The sequence below is a fragment of the Helobdella robusta genome, assembly GCF_000326865.2.
Source record: "Helobdella robusta unplaced genomic scaffold HELROscaffold_24, whole genome shotgun sequence".
Classification (NCBI taxonomy): Eukaryota; Metazoa; Annelida; class Clitellata; order Rhynchobdellida; family Glossiphoniidae; genus Helobdella; species Helobdella robusta.
In genome coordinates this window covers 1,062,300-1,088,927 of record NW_008704261.1, presented here as the reverse complement: position 1 = coordinate 1,088,927, position 26,628 = coordinate 1,062,300, and the positions used below count along the sequence as shown (strand labels likewise).

At 32.1% G+C, this 26,628-nt stretch overlaps 3 protein-coding genes across 3 annotated transcripts; all 3 read right to left on the bottom strand.

The window, feature by feature from the left end:
- Positions 1 to 3,969: 3,969 nt before the first annotated feature.
- HELRODRAFT_172640 (hypothetical protein) lies at positions 3,970 to 4,504 on the bottom strand (the record flags this gene model as incomplete). The annotated part of the gene is made up of 2 exons (XM_009019304.1): positions 3,970 to 4,197; positions 4,391 to 4,504. The coding sequence occupies 2 exons, from the start codon at positions 4,502 to 4,504 to the stop codon at positions 3,970 to 3,972; spliced, it is 342 nt and encodes a 113-aa protein (XP_009017552.1).
- A 3,612-nt stretch (positions 4,505 to 8,116) lies between these two features.
- HELRODRAFT_191757 (hypothetical protein) lies at positions 8,117 to 12,823 on the bottom strand (the record flags this gene model as incomplete). The annotated part of the gene is made up of 6 exons (XM_009019303.1): positions 8,117 to 8,622; positions 8,658 to 9,874; positions 10,067 to 10,303; positions 10,655 to 10,771; positions 11,963 to 12,097; positions 12,775 to 12,823. 5 exons carry the CDS (start codon positions 12,821 to 12,823, stop codon positions 9,021 to 9,023), a joined length of 1,392 nt encoding a protein of 463 aa, XP_009017551.1. The 3' UTR covers positions 8,117 to 8,622; positions 8,658 to 9,020.
- Positions 12,824 to 16,535: 3,712 nt separating this feature from the next.
- HELRODRAFT_172638 (hypothetical protein) lies at positions 16,536 to 16,853 on the bottom strand (the record flags this gene model as incomplete). Its single annotated transcript, XM_009019302.1, has 1 exon — positions 16,536 to 16,853. One exon carries the CDS (start codon positions 16,851 to 16,853, stop codon positions 16,536 to 16,538), a length of 318 nt encoding a protein of 105 aa, XP_009017550.1.
- Between the last annotated feature and the right edge of the window lie 9,775 nt (positions 16,854 to 26,628).

Below are 26,628 nucleotides of genomic sequence, written 5' to 3'. Positions count from 1 at the left end.
TGCACTCTTTGTGATTCAATAAAACACTTAAACCCTTTCAATTTCAAGTTTTTGCTTCTTTCCAGTACTGAATTCAGTAGGCAAAAAAATCAATAACGATGCATAATAGACGAGTGAAACAAATGAAAATTCTCTTATGATTCAACTAAAAAATAACTATATGAAACCACCTAAAAAATAACTATATAAAACCGAATAGTGAACTGAGTTCAGTTTTCATTCAGGGTCTGCATAAAAAATGTCGTCAAAAAAGTGTTGAACTTAGAGTTTTAGCCATCAAATATGATAAAAAATATAAATAAAACTGGAAAAGAAATGATCCTCCTGGTTTATGATGACAATAAAAACAATTTTCAATTAAAAATAACTTTTGTTAAAGATATCTGAAAAATCCATCAGTCAAAAATTTTTATAACAAGATTAAAAAGTTAATTTAAGTGGGAATAGTTAAGAAAACAGTTCCATCTTGAAATAAACAAAACAAAAAATTTGGTAAATAATGAACAATCTTATTAATAAAATGAACAATGCTTGTTAAATTATCAAACTTTCTTGTTAAGGCAAAAAATCGAAAATTCAATGAAAAGTCTTAACGAGTAAATTTTGAAAAAATTGACTGAACTGTGTTAAATTTTCTGAAATTAAAAAAAATGTTTGTGTTTTTCCAATAAAAGATTTTTTCTTGATTATATTAAGGCATCATAAATAATTGCAGCAACCACCTCCATACAACGTAGGTCATCAAGCGGACCCGACAAAATCCCAACACGAAGTATAATCTCAATAAATCATTTCGCAGTTTCGGTCTTCTGTTTTCTAGTAAATAAAATTTTTGAATTCAAGGTATAACCAAAACGTATAACAATTGCAATTAGAAAACTGATGAGAAGAGTGAAAGAAAGTGGTGAAATTACCATCTGTAGACCGATCTGGAAAGCAACCAAAAAAGGTTCACTGCAGGTGTTGATTAAACTTGTTGGCAGAATATAAATCATGGATATATACAATATGGATATGACAGACCGTTATATATATACATTGTATATATTGTCGGAAATTTTAAAATAATGAATGAGGAGGTTTTCAAATTATGACTAAGCCCCACGTTGGGCGCTAATTGTCGGAAAATCTATAAATGAAAACAATTAAAACAACTGGTGGTGTGAGATAATCTCCTCCTCTATCTTTCTCAGGGAATTTTTTTTATGGTCCGACAATAATTTTTGTGTATATTTTTAACGTGAGTTCGACCAGTCCTGTGTGGCACTGGGCTTTTTCGAATTATATGATTTTACTGAGTAACACACGAACGCGTAAAGAAAAATATTCGATAACAATTTTATTAATCGACGGAAGTAAATAAAAAGGAATTGAACTAATGAACTCTAAAATAATGTAAATGTCAATGAACAAACTGGAATACAGGAATTAGAACTTCTTCTTGTTGGGTCTTCGACTTGGGATATGTTTCTTGCCGTTTAATCGTACAACCTCGACGTGTGTGACAGATGGTGATGTCGATACAACTCCAAGAAATAAATAAAAATGAATGCGAAAAAAAATCACAAAATCGGATCCTATGGAAATTACAAGCTGCGTGTGAAACTATACCAATGAGTATAGAATCCAGCAAAGAACCCTAGGTCGACAAATAGCACAAGAAACAAAAGAACGAGGCGGATTCGTTTTCACAGAACCCAATGCCTGTTTTCACTGGGCCTGTCTGTCAGTCGGTCGGCTTTCGCACGACCAAGGGCCTGTTTTCACTGGGCCTGTCTGTCAGTCGGTCGGCTTTCGCACAACCCTGGCCTGTTTTCACTGGGCCGTCGAGTCTGATCGGCTTTCGCACGACCAACACAAAACAACAAGAGTCAGAACAACACTGGAAACAAATTGTGTGACTTTAGTACGCGTGCGAAACTATGCCAATGAGCATAGAATCACGTATTAAGTCTCTTAGGGACCAGAATAGGCACTGATTATTCGAAGCTGCCTCACTAGTCAACCCAGTACTCCTAGTCTTTTCACACCCTTCCTTATTAAAGCAAAATTAGATTTTGTTTCGGGTGTTTTAAAAACATAAAAATTTCCAAGGTATGTCCAATTAATAAAAAAAAACTACTAATTAAATTTTAAAATAATTTGTAATAATTTATGACGTCATCTAAATTGCAAAACAAAAAAAAATTGTCGTCACCTATCGAGTAAATTAACTTGCACCATGTCCCCTATCGAGTGAATAAATTTCGCGTTGAAAATTTTGCAGTATTTTTAGTCAGTATTATTTCATAATTCTGACACTATATATACATTGTATATATATATATTATATATATATATATATATAATATCAAGGTCGATTTAACAAATATTTTACATAGAATCGCAATATTTGTTGAAAAGTGAATTTAAGTTAAAGTAAACAATTAGTTTTTAACCGTTTGTTTAGCGATTTTGGTACTAGTTGATTTTTTTTGTCAATCTATTGACATTTATTTTAAAAAAATTTCAAAAGTTTAACAATGAAATACGATAGTAAGACGTTTGACCGTAAAAAAATCAATAAAATGTTTATTATTACAAAAAAATGTTTAATGTTTACGCGTTTAATTCCATAGAACTAAGAAAAATTATTAGGCAGGTAATAATTATCCTAGCTAACATCCCGCCATCGATGCCTCAATTGGAAATATATTTTATTTAGTTGACATTTCCAAACGTTGTACTAACTATAAATTGTTCAAACATGAAATTTATTATTGTCGCCTTTTTATCTGAATGAATTTTTTAAATTTTGACATTTTTGTGTTTATTATATTTATTTAGTATATATTTTTAAAAACATCAACAACACAAACTACAGTATTAAATAAAGTTAAATGAAAATTAATTTTTTTTTCTCAAAATTATTGGCAGCTAAACAGTAGAATTATTCTATTGAAATGTTAAATTTATACAAGTATTCACAATTGTTATACTAATTTGAGCGGACTGAATCGGCCTATTGCAATTCTTTTTTCTAATATTACAGGTTATAATAAATTAATCACGAATCTAATCGTAAGTAATAATGATCAAAAAGTATTAGAAGCTCTTCAAAAATTTACATCATGCATGAATTCAAATACTGTTTTTAGAAATAACTTCAACGATCGCTGGAAACTGGAATGACTAAAGGCCCTGGACTCAAATATCTTCTTCATCAATTCATTCCACACTCTTGGACTACTACTTAATATGTGATGATGGAATATACCAGTTTTAGATTTGTTTGAGTATCTGGTATTTTGTACCTGTTTAAAGAAGTCGTTGAAAACTTTTGGCAATTTTCCAATTAATTATTTGACAACAAATCGTATAGAACAATACAAGTTAAACAAAGTTAACAAGTTCAGTCCGCTCAAAGTTATACAAGTTAAAAGTTCTTTCTTCAATTATTGCCTGGTCTGACTCTATGTGTCTTAAACTTAATCCTTCTAAGTTTGAATTAATTTGTTTTAATAAATCTAAACACTCTATTACTATCCCTCCTATTATCTTACCTGATTCTAAAACTCTTGATGTCTCTCATAAGTTTCGTAGTCTAGGTTTTATCTTTGATTCTACTATGTCTCTCTCTTCTCAGATTAATAGTGTTGCTAGAAGCTCTTACTTTCATCTACGTAGAATAAAAAGACTTTTGCCTTTTCTTGATGATCTTCCTTCTTGTTACTTCGTTAGTCTTAACTAGGATTGATTATTGTAACTCGCTCTACTGTGGTCTTCCTGACTCTATCTTTTAAGTAAAGCTTTTAACTCTGCTGCTCGTCTAGTTGCTCGTGCCCCTTTCTTTTTTCATATATCTCCATATCTTGTTCTCTTGCACTGGCTACTTATAAAATATAGAAAACTTTTTTAAATTTGCACGTTCATGTATAAGTCTCAATCTAAATTATTTCCTAAGTATTTATCAGATATATTAATTGAACCTCAACGTCCTGGTTTACAATCGTCTTCTTCTTCTTGCTTTTTCTTAACTCGTGTTAAACACTCTTTTGCCAAATCTGCTTTTGCTTTTTCTGGTCTTTTTCTCTGGAACTCTCTACCTACTTCTTTGACTACTTCTCCATCACTTGCGAAGTTCAGAGCAGATTTCAAGACCCATCTGTTTTCAAAATTCATTGAGCTGTTGAAAATCGCGGAATAGCGCTTTATAAGCTACGTGATTGATTGATTGATAAACTGACAAAAATGTAGATTGTCAGTCGAAATAAAATGTTCCTAAGTGTGGGCAATTCTTTTTGATGTTGTTATTATTCGTATCGCTCGTTTCATCAAAATTTCAACAGGCTTCGTTATTACTTTTCTCATCTTTCCTTATTGGTATTATTTTTGAAAGTTTCAGACGTACTGGGAAAATTCCTGTGCTGAAGGATAGATTAATAAGAAACTCCATGACATCAGCAATCGTGTCAATTGTCGCGATTACTATTTTCATTCGGATTTCGTCCCACCCATATGACATTTTTGGTTTAAATAGTTTGACAGTTGAAATTATTTCTTTTCTGGTAGTTACCTTGCAAAAGAAAGAAACGGGAAGGAATTTTTTTCCAATGCCGTGAGCTGTAAATGATAAGGCCAAATTTGTGGCAATATTTGAAAAATATTCATTCAAAGCATTGGCAGAATCAGTTAATGTCTGTCCATTAGAAGTGACAGGTTTAAAATTAGCATTAGTCTAAAAAATACCATTAATTATCATTCAGATTGTCCTGCTGTCTTAATCAAAATATTTTTTTTTTAAATTATTTTTAATTGCAGTGCATTTTTTACTAAAAAGTTTAAATTCGTTCTGGTTAGTAACGTTAGGATTTTTAAGATATTTTTTAAACAAATTATTTTTTATCTTCAGCACGTTTTTTAAATCATTAGTGAACCAAGGTTTGTTGTGGACTAATTAATTTATTTTTCTTCCAGATGCAATTTGACAGCAGTTGCTGAAACAGTTTAGAAAGCTATTGAAAAAAGTTGAAAAATAGTATTTACATTATGGCATTGCAAAACAACCGACCAGTCGAGTAGAGACAACCTTTCGTTCAACTTGTCACTTTTTTCCTTTGCAAATAAATACATTTTCTTGTTATTCAGTTGAGGATGATTAATACAGTAACTCTGTTTATCTTGATGTCAACAATCACAAAAAACTGGAAAGTGATCTGAGAAATCGCTCATTAAAGAACCGCATAGTTTGACATTGCTTGAGTTCAAAAATATATTATCTAGGCAAGATTGTTTTTTTAAATATATTCTGGTTGGTATTTTTATCATAAGCACTAAAATTAAGTGATGTTGCAACTTGAAGGAGCTGAAATTTAACATTAGAATCTGTTTCAAGTAGATAGATGTTTAGATGACCCAACAATTTATTTTTATCATGTAAAATTTCAAGCAATTGTTCCAAGTATTTCAAATAAGCATTAACATCATAATTAGTAGGTCTATACGTTACTAGAACTATTAGAATTTTAAGGTTGTATTCATTAAATTCATTTAAAATTTCAATGCCTATTGTTTCAAATACAGGATCACCAATAAAACTAATGTCATTTCTTAATTTATAATTAATATTACAGTCAATATATAACCCAACACCCCCACCCCGCTTTCCAGTTCGATTTTTACCAACTAATTCAAATCCATTAGTCTTTAATAGTCCAATGGTATCATCATTCAACCAAGTTTCTGAAACTCCGATGACATTAACTTTGAAAAGTTGTCAAGATAGTCAGATAAGTCCTCAGATTTATTGAGAAGACTGCGAATATTCATATGCATCAACCTAAGAGAAGAATGATCATTTTTATTAACTTTTATTAAATTATATTGTTCATTTACTTCAGATACCTTTTCATAAAATTTACCTTCATTATTTATTTCATCAGTAAAATTTTCCGAATCAAATTTTCTCTCCATATTGTTGATTTTAATCATGGAATATCCATCTGGATACTATACAATTCTCAGGCCAGAAATCATCATTCAGAAATTTTGATTTATCATTGGAGTTGATGATTACTTTGAAAGATGTTGACTCAGTTGAGTCGTCAGGACGCAATTATGTGTGTGGACAGCGTGATGGCCTAGTAGCTAAGGTCGCCTGGTCCTGTTTCGCAGTTATGATGGCGGTGGTGGTGGTGGAGTATACGCATGCCTCGATTAACATCAACCACAGTAACGAGGAGAGAGTGTACAGAAGCATTAGCCAAGCAGCTGATCATTTGCAATAATAACTTTCAGGCAATTAGAGTATATCAAGATCTGAATGGTTAGACTGGTGTTTCCCAATCTGGGGTCGGGTGCAATTTCATTATTGAGGGGAGGGAAAATTTCATTTTTTTGGGGTGGCAATTTTATTATCAAGGGTATAACTGGGCCCCACAATAAAAATTGAATTAAACATCCAATTTCAACCAACAATACTTGTTGATAATATTAGTTTTAAAAGAAAACGTTGATGTATTGTAAGCAAAAATAAGAAGAGAACAAATTTTTGAGTCCTAGAAATTTTTAACAGGGTTCAAGCACATGGCACAAAAATTTTGGAACATTGGTTTAGACCAAAATTGACTGATAGATCTGCTGTGCAGTTTTGAGGTTATTAATAAATGACATAATGGCTTTTTTACTGTAAATATGTTGTTGTGTTGTAGCTTTATTTTTGTTGCTTTATAACAAATAAACCAATTCGATAAATTCGATGTAACATTTTCAACAAATATTTTAACAAATTATGAATCTGTGATTCATAAATTCATATATACTCTTAAGTTTTAATACACTGAAAAGTGAGTAAAATACACACCTCAAAACAACAACAACATGTCTTGTCTACTTAGTTATTAGACAAATGAGATTTAAGAGCTTGGATTTTAACAAAGCGTCACAAAAACAAAATATAAACAGAGCAAAACAAATGTGAATCGGATAAGAAATTTATTTAGAACAAGAGCGTTCAAATTTTATTACCGATCTATTGGTTTCGGAAATGAAAAAAGTCTACAGGAATTTGAAAATTTACATTATAATGATTTTTTTATTTTTCGATGTCCATCTGAGTTGGCTCAGTCGATAGAAGGTCGTGTCTCGGGCTGCTATTACGTGGCCATCATACCCGTATGATGCAGTACTTACGCTGCACTCATAGGTTCAATAAACATAGGTATAGGACTACTTGTAGCCAGCATGTCGTTTTGATGAGAAAAGATTAAGTCAAACGTTTGCAAAAAAATATCTTCTTAGTAGGATGTCAAACATAAACCGGACAAGAACGTTTTAAATACTGATCTTGAAAGAGAACTGGACAGGACATGTCAGTACATACTTGAGTATTGTTTTAATGCTAAAATGTAGCTGGCTTGATGTTATTGCATGTTTAAACTAGCCACATAAATTCTAAAAGGTACTGCTTGAAATGATTTTATGTATTGTCGGTCGCGGATCCAGAATTTTTCCAGGCCCATGTTATTTTTAGAGGAAAAATATCAGACTCCAACTCCGACCCCTCAAAACATTCCGACTCCAGCAAAAATCTCCAATTTCAACACCGGTCCTGGTTCTTTCAAATGAAGAACTGAGCCAAAAGGATACAAATTAACCTTAGAAATCGTTGAAGTCGTCATGCTTCGAATCTAACAACTGATCTGTGGTATTGCTTCATTTTCGTCGTCTGTCTCGCTAGATGGCACAACTTTACAGTAGCAACCAAATAAAAAATTCAGAATTGGTTCATAAGTAACGTGCTAGACAAATCCATCGACCCTTTGTTGCTCGATGTGATACCCTCCCTGCAACGACGAACAGCAAATGTGCCCAACATTCAAACGAGAAAAACTCAATCACTAGAGTTTTCTTACATCATCTGGAAATTGTTTAAGTTTGGTAAAACGTCTGTACACCGCTGAACGCGTTTCAAAATAAACAAGTAACAACTACCACTTTTCCGTTAAACAAGAAGAATACTAATATAATAACAATAATATTGTTGTTGTCATTATTGCTATTGTTATTATTATCACCATCAATATTATTGTTAAAAGCGACCTTTTGACAAATTGTTGAAAAACCATGAAAGCACTGGCATAGAACGATTTATTTGAAATCACAACAATCGTTGTAAGGTGACACCAAGCGAATTAATTATTTGTAAATATGTATAAAAATTAATATCTCATTTATATCAATACAAGACACGTATAAGGTAACAAAGACACTGACCAAATGGTACATTAACAAGTCAAAACGTTCAACAAAATATGTATGTAGTGTACCTATACATCAAGTTATATAGTCTCTTAGGCCTCCGGAATCTTCAATACAGCAATAAACTGTCGTTAAAAATTCATGTATAGTAAATGAAATTAAATGTATATAAATATATCTAAGATACATGTGTGTGCGTGCTCTACCATGCAATGTGCGTGAATCATTTAGTAATTTATTACTTAATTTGTTGATGATATCCATTAAAAGAAATCACGCACTTCTGGATTATGAAAAGCACGAATCAATTCAAAGTTATTCATAATCGGATTTTGTTTAGACGAAAATTGATCACCGATGCCGAACTTGTAATGCATGCTTCTTTTTGTCCTTTATAAAGGACGCCAGCAGAAAATGGGTTAAGCTGATGGAAATTTTCAAGAGATGATGAATTCGCAAAGAAGCTCATTCAAATTAACTGGCATATATGTATATTATTATTTTTCATAATATTTTTCATAAAAATATAATTTCAAACACGAAAATGTAACACAAAAATGAAACGAAAAAGTCTAAAAACAAATCACCGAAAAGTTAGCCAAAGAAACAAAACTGCACCAAATAATAATTAAAAGTTATCTAACTTAAATAAAACAGGTAACACAATCTACGAACGTTTCTAACTATCAAGAAATTGTTAATCATTAAAAACACAATCAAACTCTTCATCCACAACTTTTTAATTGTTATCTAGACTTTCTTTACTATGATTTTACTTCCTGCTAAGCCCTGCGGTTCCATGCGGTGCTTCCATTTGAGTTGACCACAACAGAGCTCTCATCGATCATCGTGGGAACCTGGGAATCCCTAACAGGCCAGGGAGAAGATGCCGGTGCTGGGACGACAGGTGGTGAATTGATCATCATTCTTGGTGATACAACGGGCACTCCGGAAATGTAGCTGGAAACTGCTAGATTGGTTGGAGGGATGTTGGTAACTGGAAATGTTTGTCTTTGCGGAGTGTTGTCAGTTTGGAAACTAGGGCTACTGTTGTTAGACAATTTTGAGACATTCGGAGACCTTCTAAAAATCGGAGGAGCTTCTTCGGTGCTGTTTGTGTCCTCTGAAAGTTCTGCTGATCTCGTCGTTGGGCTGACGGAATCTCGATTGAATAAGTAGTCAGTTGGAGAGGATTGAAATTGTTGCTGTGGAAATTGCTGTTGAGGTGTTGATTGTTGTTGCTGCTGCAAAGAAGGAAGATAAAGTTTGGGTTTTGTAGGAGAATGTTGTGCTTGGGTCGGTGCAACTTGGTCACTTGGGAGGTTGCTGAGAAAAGTTGAAGGTCCCTCGGAAATGATGGGCATCTGTTGATTTTGCGCATTTGATCTGCCGGTGCCAGTTGAATGGGGCGGTACATGCTCGAGTGTGGACACTGTGGACGGTGGGATGGGCCATGGAACAGCATCAGATGCACGCGACCAGCGACTCTTTGGGGCCTGCGAAAGGTAGAGCCCAACAACTTGAGCGTTTGTTGGAGTGTTTGATGGGTTGTTGGTGTTGATATTTGGATGATTGAGTGTTGAAGATGGCGTTGTAAGAGTTGAACTGTTGTTATTCCCGCTCTTTACTGTTCCTCCTGGTTAGATATTAATAAGTGCATGCATCATTCATAATTATCTCAAAAGTAAAATAAAAAAATATTTATTAGAAATAAATAAATATTTTAAAAAATTGTAAATTTTGTTAATTTTTAAGAACGCCATAATATTTTTGAAAAATTTCAAATTTCAATTGGATATTGATCCTGTAGCATTCTATAGTGTTAAACCTGTGATGCTTCCCCTTGCAAACTCGTGCCTGACAGATCTTGGAGATGAGTACGGCCTGCTAACAGCGGCAATGCCACTGCCAGAAATGTTCGGAGAAGGTTTGTAAATGTCTCCCTTGCTGTTCATTTCTCCCAACAAAGTTTCGTGCTCTTTGTCTGACTTTTTCTTGCCTAGAAACAATCGGATGGGATTTTTAGTTTTACCGTCGGCGTGGTCGTGTGCCACGTTGAATGTTCCTGGTTGGTGGTGGTTGGATGTGATGTGGTTGGTGGTGGTTGGATGAGATGTGGTGGTGAGATGCGATAACGAGATGACCCAACACAACGTGTAATAATAATAATAAATTGAAATCAACGTCAACCATGAAAAACAACGAGTTACGACGAATGATGTTGAAAAATAAAACACTCAAGTAGGTATAACACATAACTAAAACTACATACAACAACAACAACAATTAACGACTACAGATCATCGAGCAACAACATCGTGCAACAAACATCGAGCAACGACATTGAGCAACAAACATCGTGCAACAACATCAAGCAACAAGAGCAAAAAAGCATCGAGCAACAAACAATACGAACCTTTTTTACTAGCACTCTTCCAACGGCAGCAGACGCAGCACAAGATGGCCGACAAGAGGCAGGCCACTCCAACCATCACACTGAACAACAAACACAACAATGCCTGCTCCCTATTGGCTGGTGAAGATAATTAAGATGATTGTGAAGATGACGACGAACATGGCGATTGTGATGATGATGGGGGCGTCCATCATGATGATGTAAAAGATGAAGTTGATTTTGTCATTTGTAATGATGAGGAAGAATATGATGACGAGTCAAATAATGATCTCAAACGTTGGAAACAATTATGAAAAGACTGACAATGATGGTGATGGTGGTGACGATGATGACGACGAAGACGACGACGATAAATGCAAATGAGATGCAAATAATGCAAATGAGATGCAAATAATGCAAATGAGATGCAAATAATGCAAATGAGATGCAAATGATTTGAACTGAAATGAGGATGATGGTATCATAATATCGTTTAAAACGATCAACCCATACAATCGCAATAATAAAATGAATTATATAAATAATAATAACATTAATAATAATATAAAATAATAATAATAATAATAATAATAATAATAATAATAATAATAATAATAATAATGAAGAATAACAATAATAACAACACTAATGATAACACTTATAACAGTATTACTTCTACTAATAGTAACACTACCACCACTACTACTATTACCTACTACCACTACTACTACCACTACTACTACTACTACCACTAATACTACTACTAGTACTACTACCTACTACTACTTTATATAAACCATCAAACTAGACTAGAGCAAAAAATTATTTCAATGAAAAAGATTCATAAAACTCGAGCATGCCAATCCACACAGCTCCAACAATGATGTTTTCCATGCGTTCCATTCCAAAAAAATGTGACCTCATTAAATCCCCCCCTACATCTGCCTGCTGGTTTTGGATTTTAACATACTCAAAATGGTGTTAATAACTCTTGAAGCCGTCTGGTATTTTACAGTAATTGATTTTATTTTTATTAGTATTATTATTACTATTGATTTTATTATTATATACTCCAACATATATATATATAAAATATAACAATAACAATAGAACGTATATATTCTATATATATATATATATATATATATATATACATACATATATATTAATTTATTTATATATGACTATCAATTAATTTCTCAGAAGTTGCAACCAACGCATGTAAATACACATGAATCTAGCCGGCATCACGTTCCACAATTCATGTGATAGGGGGAATCTTCATGCAATTGAACCCAGTCGCTGCTTTATGAGAACCAGGCGCCTAACTACTTCGCGTAGCAAGTAAGCGACGGCGCGATGGTGTAGCGGTAAAGTGCCTGGCATTGCTATTGCAATGACCGAATTCGATTGCGAAGAGATCCCAGCCTATCACATGCACTGTGTGTTTGCTGCTGTTGAGGCCTCCGGAGAATATTGTAAAAAATTATATGATAATAAAAACTTATTTTTATTTCAATAATTTCTCAGTTATAAAAACTTATTTTCCTTACCTTATTAAGTAGAGTCTCCATTCAACTTTACAATGAATGCCGTCTAGTAGCAAGATGAACGTTTTGCATAATTGAATTTGTGCTTAAACAGTCCTATTGATAATGATTAGTCGTATTAAACAGGCGAGTCCTATTCTTAATCATCACCATGTAATTATCATAGCCACCATCTTCATTTTCGTCATCATTGTAGTTATAACCATATTATAATACAACAACAACAGCAACAACAATAACAACAACAGCAACAACAATAACAACAACAACAACAGCAACAACAACAGCAACAACAACAGCTACAGCAACAACAACATCATCATTTTCAACACAACCATCATTCACAACCCTCATCACTAGTGTCGTAATCATCACTATTATTATAATTATAATCATCTTCTTCTTCCTCACAATCACTTCAAACCGTTAACTTCGTTTACTTTTCTTTGTTAACATTGATTTATGATCGGCCAAGTTTTTTTTCATACAAGATTTTTTTGCCTCTGTTTCTCATTTAGAAGCCAGCCAACTAACTCACTCATTTTATTGCATTCATCCATTTTAGATGCCTCTAAATTCTCCAATTCGAACCTTTGAAATTCCAACTTATGTCTTCTTTGAAGAACGTTAAAACTATCATTTTTGGTTTAGTTTAAATTAAACAAACATTAACAACCTCATACGAATAAACACACACACGCGCGCACACGCGTACACAAACACAATATATACATACACATCTATGTATGTCAGTATATGTGTATATAAAGTTGTATGTGTGTGTGTGAGTGTGTGTGTGTGTGTATTACAGCCTGTAAAACAATGTAACTTGAGAAGAATTTTCTAAATACGCCAAGACAGGTTGGTTGTTTTTGTCTGGTAAAATGATGATTTATGTAAATGAGTGCACATAGATATATGTGTAGCCCTATGTGTGTGTGAGTGGGCATGTATGTGTGTTTGTACAAACTATAAAACGCCTATCTGCTTCATCTCTGGATGTCAAGTCATTAGATTTGAACGTCATATGTTACAATATATAGTTATATAATCATAGTTGTATATTACTCAATTTGCATTATAAAACTTTAAGTTAGCATAATGAATGTTAACATTCTACCTCTCAGTTCATATTATGTTGTAACTCCAAAGATGTTATACTTTTGGATAAAATTCACTCAAGCTTTAACCACAGAATCAAAACTTTTCTTATCAAAATAATCTAACCTCAAATCTGCTACTTGATGCGTAAGAGCTACTTTTCAATTTGATTTAGATGTAATATCTGGCTGGGTTTAATTGCATAAATATCCTAATTCATCTCACTCACATGCAATGTGTGACTCGTGGTTTCCGTGTGTTGATATTCTAGAAATAATTAAAAAAAAAACCTACATCTCTTTAATCTATAATGTCTATGAAAGCTTTTTCTAAATGACCTTGTTGTCATTATTATAATTATTACCGCAAATCTACAAGTGGCGAAACTTCTAAAAAGTGAATTTTTACTTCAATTATACCAAACCAACAAAACTGCTAAACAAACCAACAAAAATTAAAACATCTGGTGTTACATACAAAAGCGGTTTTTTTTCAACTTTTCCCTATTACAACGTAATACCGCTGACAAAAGCATAACTAGAAATTGTTCCCTAATCCAGTTGCAATTCATATCATTATGAGCAAATATTACAAATAATTTTAAATAATTCAGAGTGCATTGCATGAATGAAAGTTATGGTATCATATTGTTATAACCGCGGGAATGATCGAATTGCGCTATTTGTTAGCCTAATTATTGTTATCATTGTTATATTAGTAATCTTTGGACTGTAAACCATAATTACAAATATTTAGACATAAATCTTTTTGAATCAAATAATTAAGAGCCGAAACAAGTTAGATGGAGCGCTTACATCAATTTTATAGGTAACTAACTATCACAGATGGGTTGAAATATTTTAAAATTAACCGCATTTCCGAAAACGATTTATCATTTCTTGGAAAACTTTCCAGCTTACTACCAATCGCTACTAAAATTGCAATCCACTTAACAAAACCAGCACGGCCAAGTTAGAAATGTTTAAAAAATCTCACCATGGAGAATGCAGCAGAGGTGGACATGGGTTGGGTTAACCCATGGGTTGGGTTGGGTTGGGTCCAAATTTTTTAAAGTTGTGTGGGTTGGGTTGGGTTGAAATTTTCAAATTTTATTATAAATAATTTATTTCTGTATTTTTTTTTATTCTTAAACGAACATTTTAACTAGTTAAAAATCGGTGTATTTTATATCGCTGTAATATTCTTGTATCTTTGGTCTATCGTTTCCACTTTCTTTTTGTGATTATTGAGTTGAGCAAAAAGTAACTTCTTTCCGATCGAGAAAATTAGTTTTATTTACAAGTATGGCAGAATCAGAAGAAATTCAGCGTCATTTGAGAGGATTAGCAAATTTTTATAAATTTGCTAAGTTTGCGAAAGTAAAAAATCTAATAAATTTCACATTAACATATTTACATTTTTTATGTTTTATTCCTTTAAAGATTTAATTGTTATTTTTCATAATTTCAAATCTCTTCAATCTTTACAGTTACACTTTACAGATATCAGAATTTTTTCTCAATTGCTCATTTTACTTATTTACCTGATATTCATGTTTCATTTTCTTTCTTTTTTCTACCTAGAAATGGTTTATTTTTCAAATTTTAGTTGGGCGCTGTTGAAGTTTAGAAATCACATTCATTAGATAAATTTAATTGATTGATTGAACATACTCAAGTATTTAAATATTTATTCTTTCCAGAAAAAACAGGGTGGTATATATTAAAAGCACCCACAAATTTAAAATCAGAAATCTGGCAGAAATTTCACATGGTTTTTCAAAAAAAGGAAAATGATGAAAGCGAAATTCCCGTGAATTACTATTGTGCTTGTATTAAGTGCAATAAGGTATATCAGTTTAAAGATTCATCAGGTAAAAACTTTGGCACTAAAAATCAGCAAGAACATATTAAACATTGTGCTGTAGTCTTGCCAAAGTCACAGTTGAAAATCCAGCAATGCTTGAAACGAAAAATTCAACCGTCTCCTCAAGAATTAACGATGTTGAAGCATAGGCAGATCTTTTTCTGTGTTGATGGTTACCACTCATACAAATCTGTTGAAAATAAAGGGCTTCTCAATTTGATGCAGAGCTGTGTTGAGTTAGGTGCCAAATATGGAAAGTTTGATGTTTCTGACGTTGTTGTGGGAAAATATTAGTAACATTTAATTTTTAATTAATTTTCATGTTATTTTATTACACTTGCAGTGTGATTACTTCACCAGTGTGTTTTATTACACATATGATCTTGTATTTTTGAGTTCTGCTTTTTAAATATCATTTGTAAAAATTTGCCTGTTTGGTAAAATTGCGACTCGTGCAGATGGGTCGTGGGTTGGGTCGGGTCGGGTTGGGTTGAAAAGTTGCATTTTCAGGCGGGTTGGGTTGGGATGGGTTGAGTTAAGTGATGGGTTGGGTCAGTAAAAATGGACCCATGTCCACCTCTGGAATGCAGCAGGCGAAAAAAATTTAAAAAAATTAACAATAGAGAATCAATGAATAAAAAAATTAAAATAAAATAGTAGATTAAAGTTAAACTAATTTTAATTTTTTGCATAATTTTTAGTCAGAAAATTAATTAAGCAATTAATAGTAATCAATGAAAACGTCACTATATTTTGCACCATCAATGTACTGTTAGTTGAAAAACTTTGTACATCATAGATCATAGTGATGATGTTATAAACTACACACAAACACACACATATACACACACATACACACACACACACACATATATATATATATACATATATACATACATACACACACACAATGAGATACAAACAAAAAAACAACACGAACATAATTCACTCATACATACACACACTCGTACATATCTGCTATATGTATTGGTCTGTACTATATTTATTATATTATTTATAATTAATTTATATTTATAAAATAATTATTCGGTTTTGTTTATTGAAGTGACGTCATACCATTCTGAAATCTATCAACTCATTAATAAACAAACATATTGTAAATTCTACAAAATATATATTAAGCAAGTAAGTACTTTTTTTTTCCAAAATCACCAAGAGACCTAAAAAACTAACTTGAGCAGACCACCACCTTAATTAAAATGTAACTGATTTAACGTCACGACAGAAAACTTTAACTGTTAATTTAAATTAAATTAATTTAAATGGAAAATACCGTTTTTGCAATCGTCCAAAACATTTACACAAAGTAACAAAAATCAAAATAATCAAAACCAGTATATGAGGACGGAACTTATATTTTAATTTCAGAAAAGGCTGAAATAAAATGGATCCTGTATCAAACCTTTGACATACTGAAGAATCCACGGCCAGTCATCCGCAACCTTGACCTCATGGTGACCTCCGATCACGACCCCACTCTCGCTTCCCTCACTATCACCAACTGATGGAATGATGGAAGGTGCGGTGGATGAGTCCAGGATGGTGCTCAGTGTGGTTTTGAGTGTGGAGATTATTAAAGATGACGATGAAGAGATGAGAGGTGATGATATCGGCGAGATGAAAGATGTTGATGGCGTTACAGATGGGACGTCATCGTCTACGTAGTCTTCGGATGCAGCCATTTTATTTGAAATTTGAGAACTCAGTTACATTCGGTTGATCGGTTTTTCGTTGTTAGTTTGAAAATGGCGTTGATGTTGTTGACCTTTTTGTGTTTCTGATGTGAAGCGAGCGATTAGAAATTTTTTTTCTGTGTTCAGAAGAAAAAAGTTGAACTATAATGAACTCGTTTTGTTGATAAATGAAACGGTTCGCTTGTGCAAGTTGAAACAGAAAGTTTCAAAGTTCTTCTGAAATTTATCTTAAATGCTCATTTGATTAAGCAAAACGTTAATTTATGAATATTTTATTCCCCCAAACATGTCTCAACAAATTCATTTTAGTGAGTTTTGCATTACAAAATTTTTTTCTGAAACTAATTAGAAATGTATAAGATACATTCAACGATATACTACAAAGTTTAACATAAACGGCTTGTATGTGTGAATATGAGAAGGTTTAGTTGATCGTTTTGTTGGAACATCTGGTTGCCTGCATGCCGTGTGTCACAGTCGACCATCTTTTAACGAGGCCACATTAAATTCAGACCTAAAAAGAAAAAGTTAAAAAAATTGTCATAACTCTTAGCAAAGAGGTTTACTCCATTTGAAATAAATTTCAAAAATGACATGCTCGCATGCAGTGTACAGCACTTTAATGTTTTTTATTTAGTATTGTTAGGTCGCATGTCTTGAAGTTAATGTTGTTATGTTGTCTTTGTTGTTCTTGTTTGTGTGTGTTTGTTTGTGTGAGTGTGTGTGAGTGAAGTTGTGTGGTTGACGTTTTGTTGTGTCATTGATGCTGTCGCATGGATGAATTATGTTGAGGCCGAAAAGTTTTGTATGTTACAGTTGATATGTCTTTGCTGTTGATAAAAATTCAGTATTGACTGTTGGTTTTGTTGTTTGAATTGTTGTCTTATTATTTTATGAGGTTTTATTTTGTAAAAAAAATATTAATACATTGCACGCGCGTATACTACACTTGACACGCAAATATAAACAACCATACACGGCGAATGAATGAATGAATGAATGAATGAATGAATGAGTGAATCAATGAATGAATGAATGAATGAATGAATGAATGAATGAATGAATGAATGAATGAATGAATGAATGAATGAATGAATGAATGAATGAATGCATAAATAAATGTTTGAATAAAAGAACAAAAAATTAAATTAATCAGCAAATTATTATTACAAATAATAAATTAATCCCAACGAATAATAAAAAGGAGCAACGAGTAAACACTAACAATCTTAAATAAAATTATTTGAAATAAACCTTGAGAAAAAAGTCTCACCAGATAACATCTTCAGTACGACGATAATCTTTTGACAAGCAATCGAGATCTGTTTAATCTTTTGTTCGAATTCATCTTCACTTTCTATCATAGATATTTTACCCTCGTTCTCTCTCTTTTTCTCTCTTTCACTATTATATTTTCATTTAAATTCTTTTTCTCTTCTTTCCACCTCTCTTTCTATCCTCCCTTTTTTTCATTCTGCATAGCTGCAACTTATACCAAAGCATGATTTTTTAAAAGCAAAAATAAACTTATATCGACAGATTTTATAAAAATCATCTAAACAACACCAAATTTTTTATTAAAAAATTAAATCGAACAATTAAAAAGACCTGGCAAGTTTCGTGGTTTAACAAAAATATTATCATAAAACAATAGAATTATCATTCAGTTATTTCAGCAGTAATAATAAACTGAAGGTGAGTCATCTATCTCATCAAGAGATCATCAGAGGGTAAACGTAAACAAGAATCATTCAAGTGTTGTATTGTTATGTTTGTGTAAGAGTCCATGTTACAACGTAAATCTTATGTACCTACGATGCTTATAATGCCGTATGTACTTATATTGTTATATGTAAGTAGGTCTGCTAAGTGTTTCAAGCCAGTCTCTTTCATCATTTATCACCATCTCACGTCTCGTACTCTCTTTGCGTTGTTTTTTTTTACTTTGCAGTACGTTTCATGTTTTTTATTTGTCATTATTTCAATTTTAACAAACCGAACAGATTTTTCATTTTAAAGTTTTTTTCAAGTTTATGACTGCAGCCCGACAAGCAAACAAACCTCTAATGTATAATATTTCTACAGAAGCCTCATTCTCCATAACAGATCGGTATCACGATGCCAAAATCATTTTAAACTTGCTTTTAGTTGTTTAAGTTTACGTTAATTGAATCGTAAAATATATTTGATTAAGTTAAAGAAACGATTACCTGAGACTGACTTGCATGAAATATATCGCAACAGCAATACCACACCGTAAGTACAGCCTGCAGACAGACAGAAAATATAAGTAAACAAGCATTGGGTATATAGGAATGTGAACGAATGCATATAATTTGAATGAAATCAAATTCAAACTAGCTAGCTCTGTACAAATGCCTAAACATCTAACTAATGCTTTCGCTTGCCTGTCTGCACACGTGTGTTTGCTATGTGAAGTAAGCGTGCAAATAACGAAAAGTAATGCGAATCTTTTTAAACTTGCAATAAATCACGAGCTTAAATACTACTGCATAACAATGCCTCTTTCACATCGGCATAATTACGTTATTTCAAATATAATTAGTCGTTCGGATACTCAGATACTATTCGTGCCTATAAATAAATGAATAAAAAGATGACTGAGTGAATGAATGAAAGAATAAATGAAAAGAAATAAAAAACTAACTATACATATATATATATATATATATATATATATATATATATATATATATATATATATATATATATATTCACTTTATAAACATTTTATTATTCACCTTCAAAGGGGTTTGATATTTTTGCACACCTGAGAGCCCTCCTCATGTCTGTTCATCACAATTATCATGACGTCTATCACAAAAAATTATATCACACACAACTAAACTGAGCCGTGTTACGATATTAAGTAGCTATCAATGATTGATCCGCTTCATATATAGAGTTACGAAATATGTTTGAGGTTTCATATAATTGAATATATTCCAGACAACTAGAGATTTATAACGGTAAAAATAAGAAATGAAATCCAAACATACCTAGGGTTTAAAAAAGTTTGTCAAATAGGCCAACTTTGGCTGGCTGGCAGAAGTTCCAGGTGAATCGAAAGTAACGACTGATTAAATTACTATTTGTGGAGTGTCTGTGCAATGTAAGCAATGCTAACGATTGTGTGGCTTTGGATGTAGTCAATCAATCAGTGTCAATACTATATCCTGTCATCTCACATTTAAAAAGGCAATTATGATACAAAACCTGGGGATACTCATCCATCTCACGCGTTTAGATTGTGTCTTGATTAGAACTATGCTGACGTCATCATAATGGATGGACAGATCTTGGACAGAATATACGCTGATCAGGGAACGGACGGTCCTTCATATGAAACAACAATCATCAACGAAACGCACATGAAATGGTCATCAGCCGTTGCAACAGTATCAAAAAGTGGGCAGCTCACTACTTCGTTTACAGAAGAAGATAGCTTTTTTAGATTTGATATTGTGAACTTGATCATAATAATAATAAGAACAATTTTGGCGTATTATCTGTCATTATCATTAATTTTTATATTATTTTTTTATTGAACTATGCCCCATTCGTACTGTTACGCTATTATTATTATCTGCATGTAATAACCTGTGTGAAAAATATCCGACTCAGACCTTAAAAAAAATTCGACTCGGGTAAAATTCTCCGAATTCCAGACAAAATTTTCTTTTCTAGTATCATAATTTCATCTTATTATCGCTACTGAATGAAAAATACTTAAACGAACACTCAAAATCAGTCAATGTAATTGTTTCTCTTAGTAAAATTACTTTATTTTTATGTTTTTCAACATACTGAAAAAAGATTACGTGATTTTATTCACTTTATTAGCATTTATTTTCAGTATCCATGATGATTACTTATTGCTAGGTATATTTATCCTCTAACAAATACAATCTCTAAAATATATTTCGAAAAAAAATAAAAAATTTCTGGTAATAACTAGTTACACCTGGTTAAAGAGATATGCTGAAATTTTATATTTTTTGTTGTGTTATGTTTTTTATAAGGCTTCCGGGACCTGTGAAAATACCAAAATTGTTTATATTATTATTATTTTTTTATTATTGTTATTATTTTTATTCTAATTATTATTTATGCGGTAACAGTCCGCTGTGGTTCGGTGCGAATGAATGAATGAAAACCTAGAAAAATAAATAAGTTAGTAGAATGAAAATGAACAAGCAAAGATATGCCAAAAATTAATAAATTAAATTATTAACAAACTAAAGGATAACAATAAAAATTAAATTAGTAAAATATTACAAATTTTATTTTAAATATTTGCCAATTTTAAAGTACGTTGAGGTTGCCTGATACGTGATGTTTAACCTGCAACCTTTTCGCAAATTTTAATCGCCGTTCCCACCTGTTGCAACGATGCCAAAAGAGGAAAATAAAATAAATGTGTGCACGCAGTTTTTAGTGTGTGTGCGTGCGTGTGTGTGTGTGTGCGCGTGTGTACGTGTGTGTAGGTGTGTACTCGTCTTGTTACGTGTGTGTGTGTGTAAATCGTGTGAATGTGTTTGTGTGAGTACGTGTTTGACACTGTATATGCGTGCGTTCGTGCAAATACATATAACACATACAAGACATCTCAAATCAAATCAAAATTAATACATGTTTCAATAATCCTGTTTTGATGTGCGAATGCACGCATTTCATATCTATCCATGCGATCAGTTCATACGTACGTTTATGCACATGTTCGTATATTTATTTAATTACGTATGCTAAAGCATTATATCCAATAATCACAGTGCGCACCTTATGAAAAGTATTTCCTGCTTGCTACTATGATGTGTGCAGGTGAGGATGCAACGCAGATAACGGAAGTAAAATATAGACAAAACCTAATTTGGGGCGATGGTGTAGCGGTAAAAAGCCTGGCACCGCTAGTGCAGTGACCGGATTCGATTGCAAAGAGATTCTCATCTATCCGTCTATCCGTATATATCTCCTTAGACGTTTGTTGTAGGTGCCTCTGAGAAATATTGGAAAAAATTGCGATGAGTATAAAAGTTGCAGTCAGTAAGGCAACTGAAAACTGGCAAAATCGAACAATCAGACACGCCACACACGAACACACACACACGTCCGATTAATTACGCACTCCAAACATGATACTCTGAATCATCCCAACAAACTTTCATGGCAATTATTTGAAAGTTAACAAACACGTAAGCACTCGTGGAGTTTCATCTACAAACATCTTTCAGAATTTCCAACAGACACGCTAGTCAGGAGACCCTCAAACAAAAACAACGAAACAGAAATATAACTGCATAGAAGTAAAAATTGAAGGGTAGAACAAATGATCGGCATTTGTTGTTTGATTGATTTGCGCTTCATAGTTTTGCCTGTGTCTGTTGGTTTGTTTGTCTGTCTGTCTGTCTGTCTGTAACTATCAAATCACATAGGTGCCCGCCTATCTTTACTCTCATAATCATTATCATTATTATTAGGTTATATAAATTATACTATTAATATAAATATATAAATATATATTCAATATAATTGTATATATAATATTAAAATCAATATAATTTATATTAAATTGCTATAAATATTATACTAAATAATTAATAATATATTATTAGAAATATCATTACCAATTCCGACAACGATGCATCTTAACCATGGATGTATGATTATATATATCCAATCCATGATCTTAACCGATTTTTAAAACTACCGATACGATACTAATCGAAACTTTCAAGAGCCACGTCCATTAAAAGTGTCTGAAATCGAAAGAGAGATTCTGATGCAATCATTGTTAACCGAAAACAAACATCGAAATATGTGAATGGCAAACACTCCGACGAATTCATGGTAATGATGATAGTGTGTTCTCAATAATTCATCCAGTTTCAATAATTTATCCAATTTTAATAATTCATCCAACTTCACTAATTCATCAAATTATTAGCTGAGAATAAAACGAAATTCAGAAAAATTGAAAAGTTTAGAGTCCAATCAATAGGCATGCAAAGCAAACTCATCTGCATGCATACAATTAATTCCCAGTAAAATAGATTACAAAGCGCTAGATAGAGACATACTGTGGCTGAATTGATGCAACGCATTCATTTACCACATTAGTTTTACATCTTCACTGCAGATATAAATATCACTAAAACAAAACTGTCGTGTTGTTGTGCATGTAAATAAATGAGTCATCCCTCTTCTGCAAACGAGTTGTTTGATACTGAATTAATTTGCTCCGTTGCGTTGCGTTATCTGATCTGCGCAATTAAATATTTAATTGACCCTAGGAGCAATTATTATTTTATTAATCATTAATATAACAGAGTGTTGATGTCTCCCAGTAGTTATGCCGTGTGATGTTAAGTTAGATTTTGTTAAGTTATGTTACTGGCAGATGCTAATTGTTAGGCATAGAAAGAAAGTGAACAAACAACCAAACATTCTGATCTACAATCTATGATGGCCTATGATGATCTTGATAGATGATCTCTGATGATAGCAAAGTTTACTCAAGACCTGTGATTATTTCATGGTATTAATTTTAGATGATTTTAATGATGGTAACTTCAGCACGCGAGTTATAGAATTGAGGTTAATGAAGTTAACTATAAAAGACAAGTTAATGGCAGAATTTTATTTTCTTGGTTGCATTGGCATTAAATTAACGCTAACCATTCTAACAAATGCGTATTTAAGTTAAAAGTTTGTATCTAATATGTATAATTTTATGCGCAAACATATACATGTGCAAGCTCTCTACTACCTAATGACGACCCTGACTTTTGCTTAAAACATTTCAATGGCGATTCAATTCAGTAAGTAAAATATTGACAAAACCGACAACGATAGAAATCGGCGGCGTGCAAACAGACTGAAAAAATAATTCGGTTATGTTGAAAGAAATACGCCTTATTACGGCAGGTGTTGTAAGAATGATATTTCTGATGATAATAATAATAACAATAATTAAAAAAAACAACAAAAATGATTATAATATCCGGCAAAATCTTACGTCGGTACTGGGAATTCAGAATTGCGCTTTTAAATCACGTTTATTAGATTACCATAACAACAAGACAGGAACGGGTTATAAAAAAGGGGCAGGAGCTAAACTAAATGAAGCAAAATTTACCTTTTAAAATTTATGACAATTCCTTTCTAACTCTTTCTTTACAATTTCTTGGATTACACAGTACTGATCTAAGATTTTTCCATAATATCCAAAATATTTTAATAAATAATAAATATTAATGAATTAATCGTATACAATACTCTAAAACTAAAAAAAGAATTTATCAAGCAGGTCTAACCATTTTGAACCCAAAGCAAACACAAGCATCCGTTATTATTTACTTGATTATTTCGATAACAACAAATGAACTTGCTAAATTAAAACATTATTTTTAATTGACAATTTTAGAAACAGCGTTCAGTTAATTAGAGGACTACTTTTAAGCGTACGATCAATCCAACGTTCATAAAAATGATTGAAAATATTGTACAAACAAACGAATAATGAATGAGTGAATGAATGCCCAGCTATGAACACAGCATTGTAAGTTATCGCAAGAATGTACACACACGCAGTATGATACACACATAATCTTCATAGAATATATATATATATATATATATATGCATATATATATTCATAGAATATATATATATATATATATATATATATAACAAATTTGATTAAATGATTTTGCCCATTTAGAGTTTATTAATTCCTTGAAAAGACAAGAAGGTAAGAAATTTCAAAAAATTAATAAACGCTAAATGAGACCAAAATCATTTAATCAAATTTGTTATAATGAAAACCTCGTATATATAGAATATATATATATATATATATATAAATATATATATATAATATATTTGTTTATATATGACACACACACCCATACACACGCACAGATACGTTTTTAATTATGTGGCCTTTGGTTATATGTGTAAATAAAAATTATTACTAAATAAGAAGTACGTGTACATACGTTTAAAAATTTATTTTAAGAATATTTTTCTACGAGCAAACAACATTTCATCGTATATGAGTTTCGCTCTGTATGACGCGCATATGAGTGAGTTAAATGAAGTTTGGGTAATGTATTAAATGAACTTGAATGTTTAAAGAGTGTAGTGGAGTTTGTTGCTGACGTGTTCACTTGTTTGTGTTTTAATATTGTAACTTCACTCGTGTGCATGTTTAGTTGGTTGTAGATGTGTGTGTGAATGAATGTATGATGTTGGTATGACAGTGTGCGTGTGTGAGTGTATGTGTTGTGTGTATGTATGTTGACAAAGTTATTTTTGATGTATGTTTGAGTGTATGTTTGTATGTATGTGTGGTGTGAATGTATGTTGGTATGTATGTATGTGTGAATGTATGTTTGTATGTATGTATGTGTGAATGTATGTTGGTATGTATGTATGTGTGAATGTATGTTTGTATGTATGTGTGGTTAATGTATGTTTGTATGTGTGTATGTGTGAATGTATGTTGGTATGTATGTATGTATGAATATATGTTTGTATGTATGTGTGGTGAATGTATGTTTGTATGTGTGTATGTGTGAATGTATGTTTGTATGTGTGTATGTGTGAATGTATGTTGGTATGTATGTGTGAATGTATGTTTGTATGTAAGTATGTGTGATTGTATGTGTTTTGTGTGCGTGTGCGTGTTTGTGTTGTATAAAAATATTTCATCAATCTGCTTTTGATACCTTGCAAGCATTTAAAAAGTGTTTGGTTCAGTATAATTTCAACGCCGTTAACCAGGCAAATAAATTTTATTTAAGAATTTTATTTTATTCTATTCATCAAGAAACGTGAACGGCACTTTTTTGTCGGGCTTGCAAATGAACCAATGCACACACAGACTGGAGGTGAACAGAGATGTATTCCTCATCTAACTACATTTTAAAAATTCTATAAAGCATTTCTATTAGTATAAGGCCAAATAACAAAATCCTGTTAATGTAGTTTACAAAGATGGTCGTGGATAAGAAGGAGTTCGTACTCACAAAATTGTTTTTGCTGATAAAATAATCAGAAATGAGTGGTCAGATCGTCATGGCCCGATGCAGATGCCTCATTGATAATATTAGAAGATAATGTATAAAAGGTTGTAATACCAAATTTATTTCCAGCTTCTAATGTCTCTGTTAGTTAGTAAGCAAATATGATATAATTATTACAATCTGAAATGAAGGATAACTGCGTTTTGTTTATCAGCGTTTTATTTTTATTTTATTTTTGGTTAAAGGTTTTGTCCTGCTGCCAGTTCAAATATTTATAAATATAAAAATAAATAAACAATGGGCATAAACGTAAGATGCTCGCAGTAATATATTTGTTCGTAGTAAGTAAATATTTTGCACTTTGCAAATGTTTATAATATACATTTTTTCAGAAATCAGAATAATAATCTCATCAGCTAACACTGGCAGACATTTAAATAAACTTCTCTCAGCGAATAACGGAAAATTAAATACGACGAGAATTTCAATGAAACGCTTCACTAAGATGACAATGACGCAGGCAGGCCAACAAACACAAAAGAATTGTTTCTTGATTAATAAATTTGTGTATTTGTTTGTAACCCATGCGTGTGTTTGATGGTTCGTACATACGAGCCTGTTAATTTAGGTAGGTACATTAGAACGGCTTGCAAAATAATTACGAACTAACAATCATGTTGATGATACTCCGAGAAGTTCTCTCGATAGCGCCACTA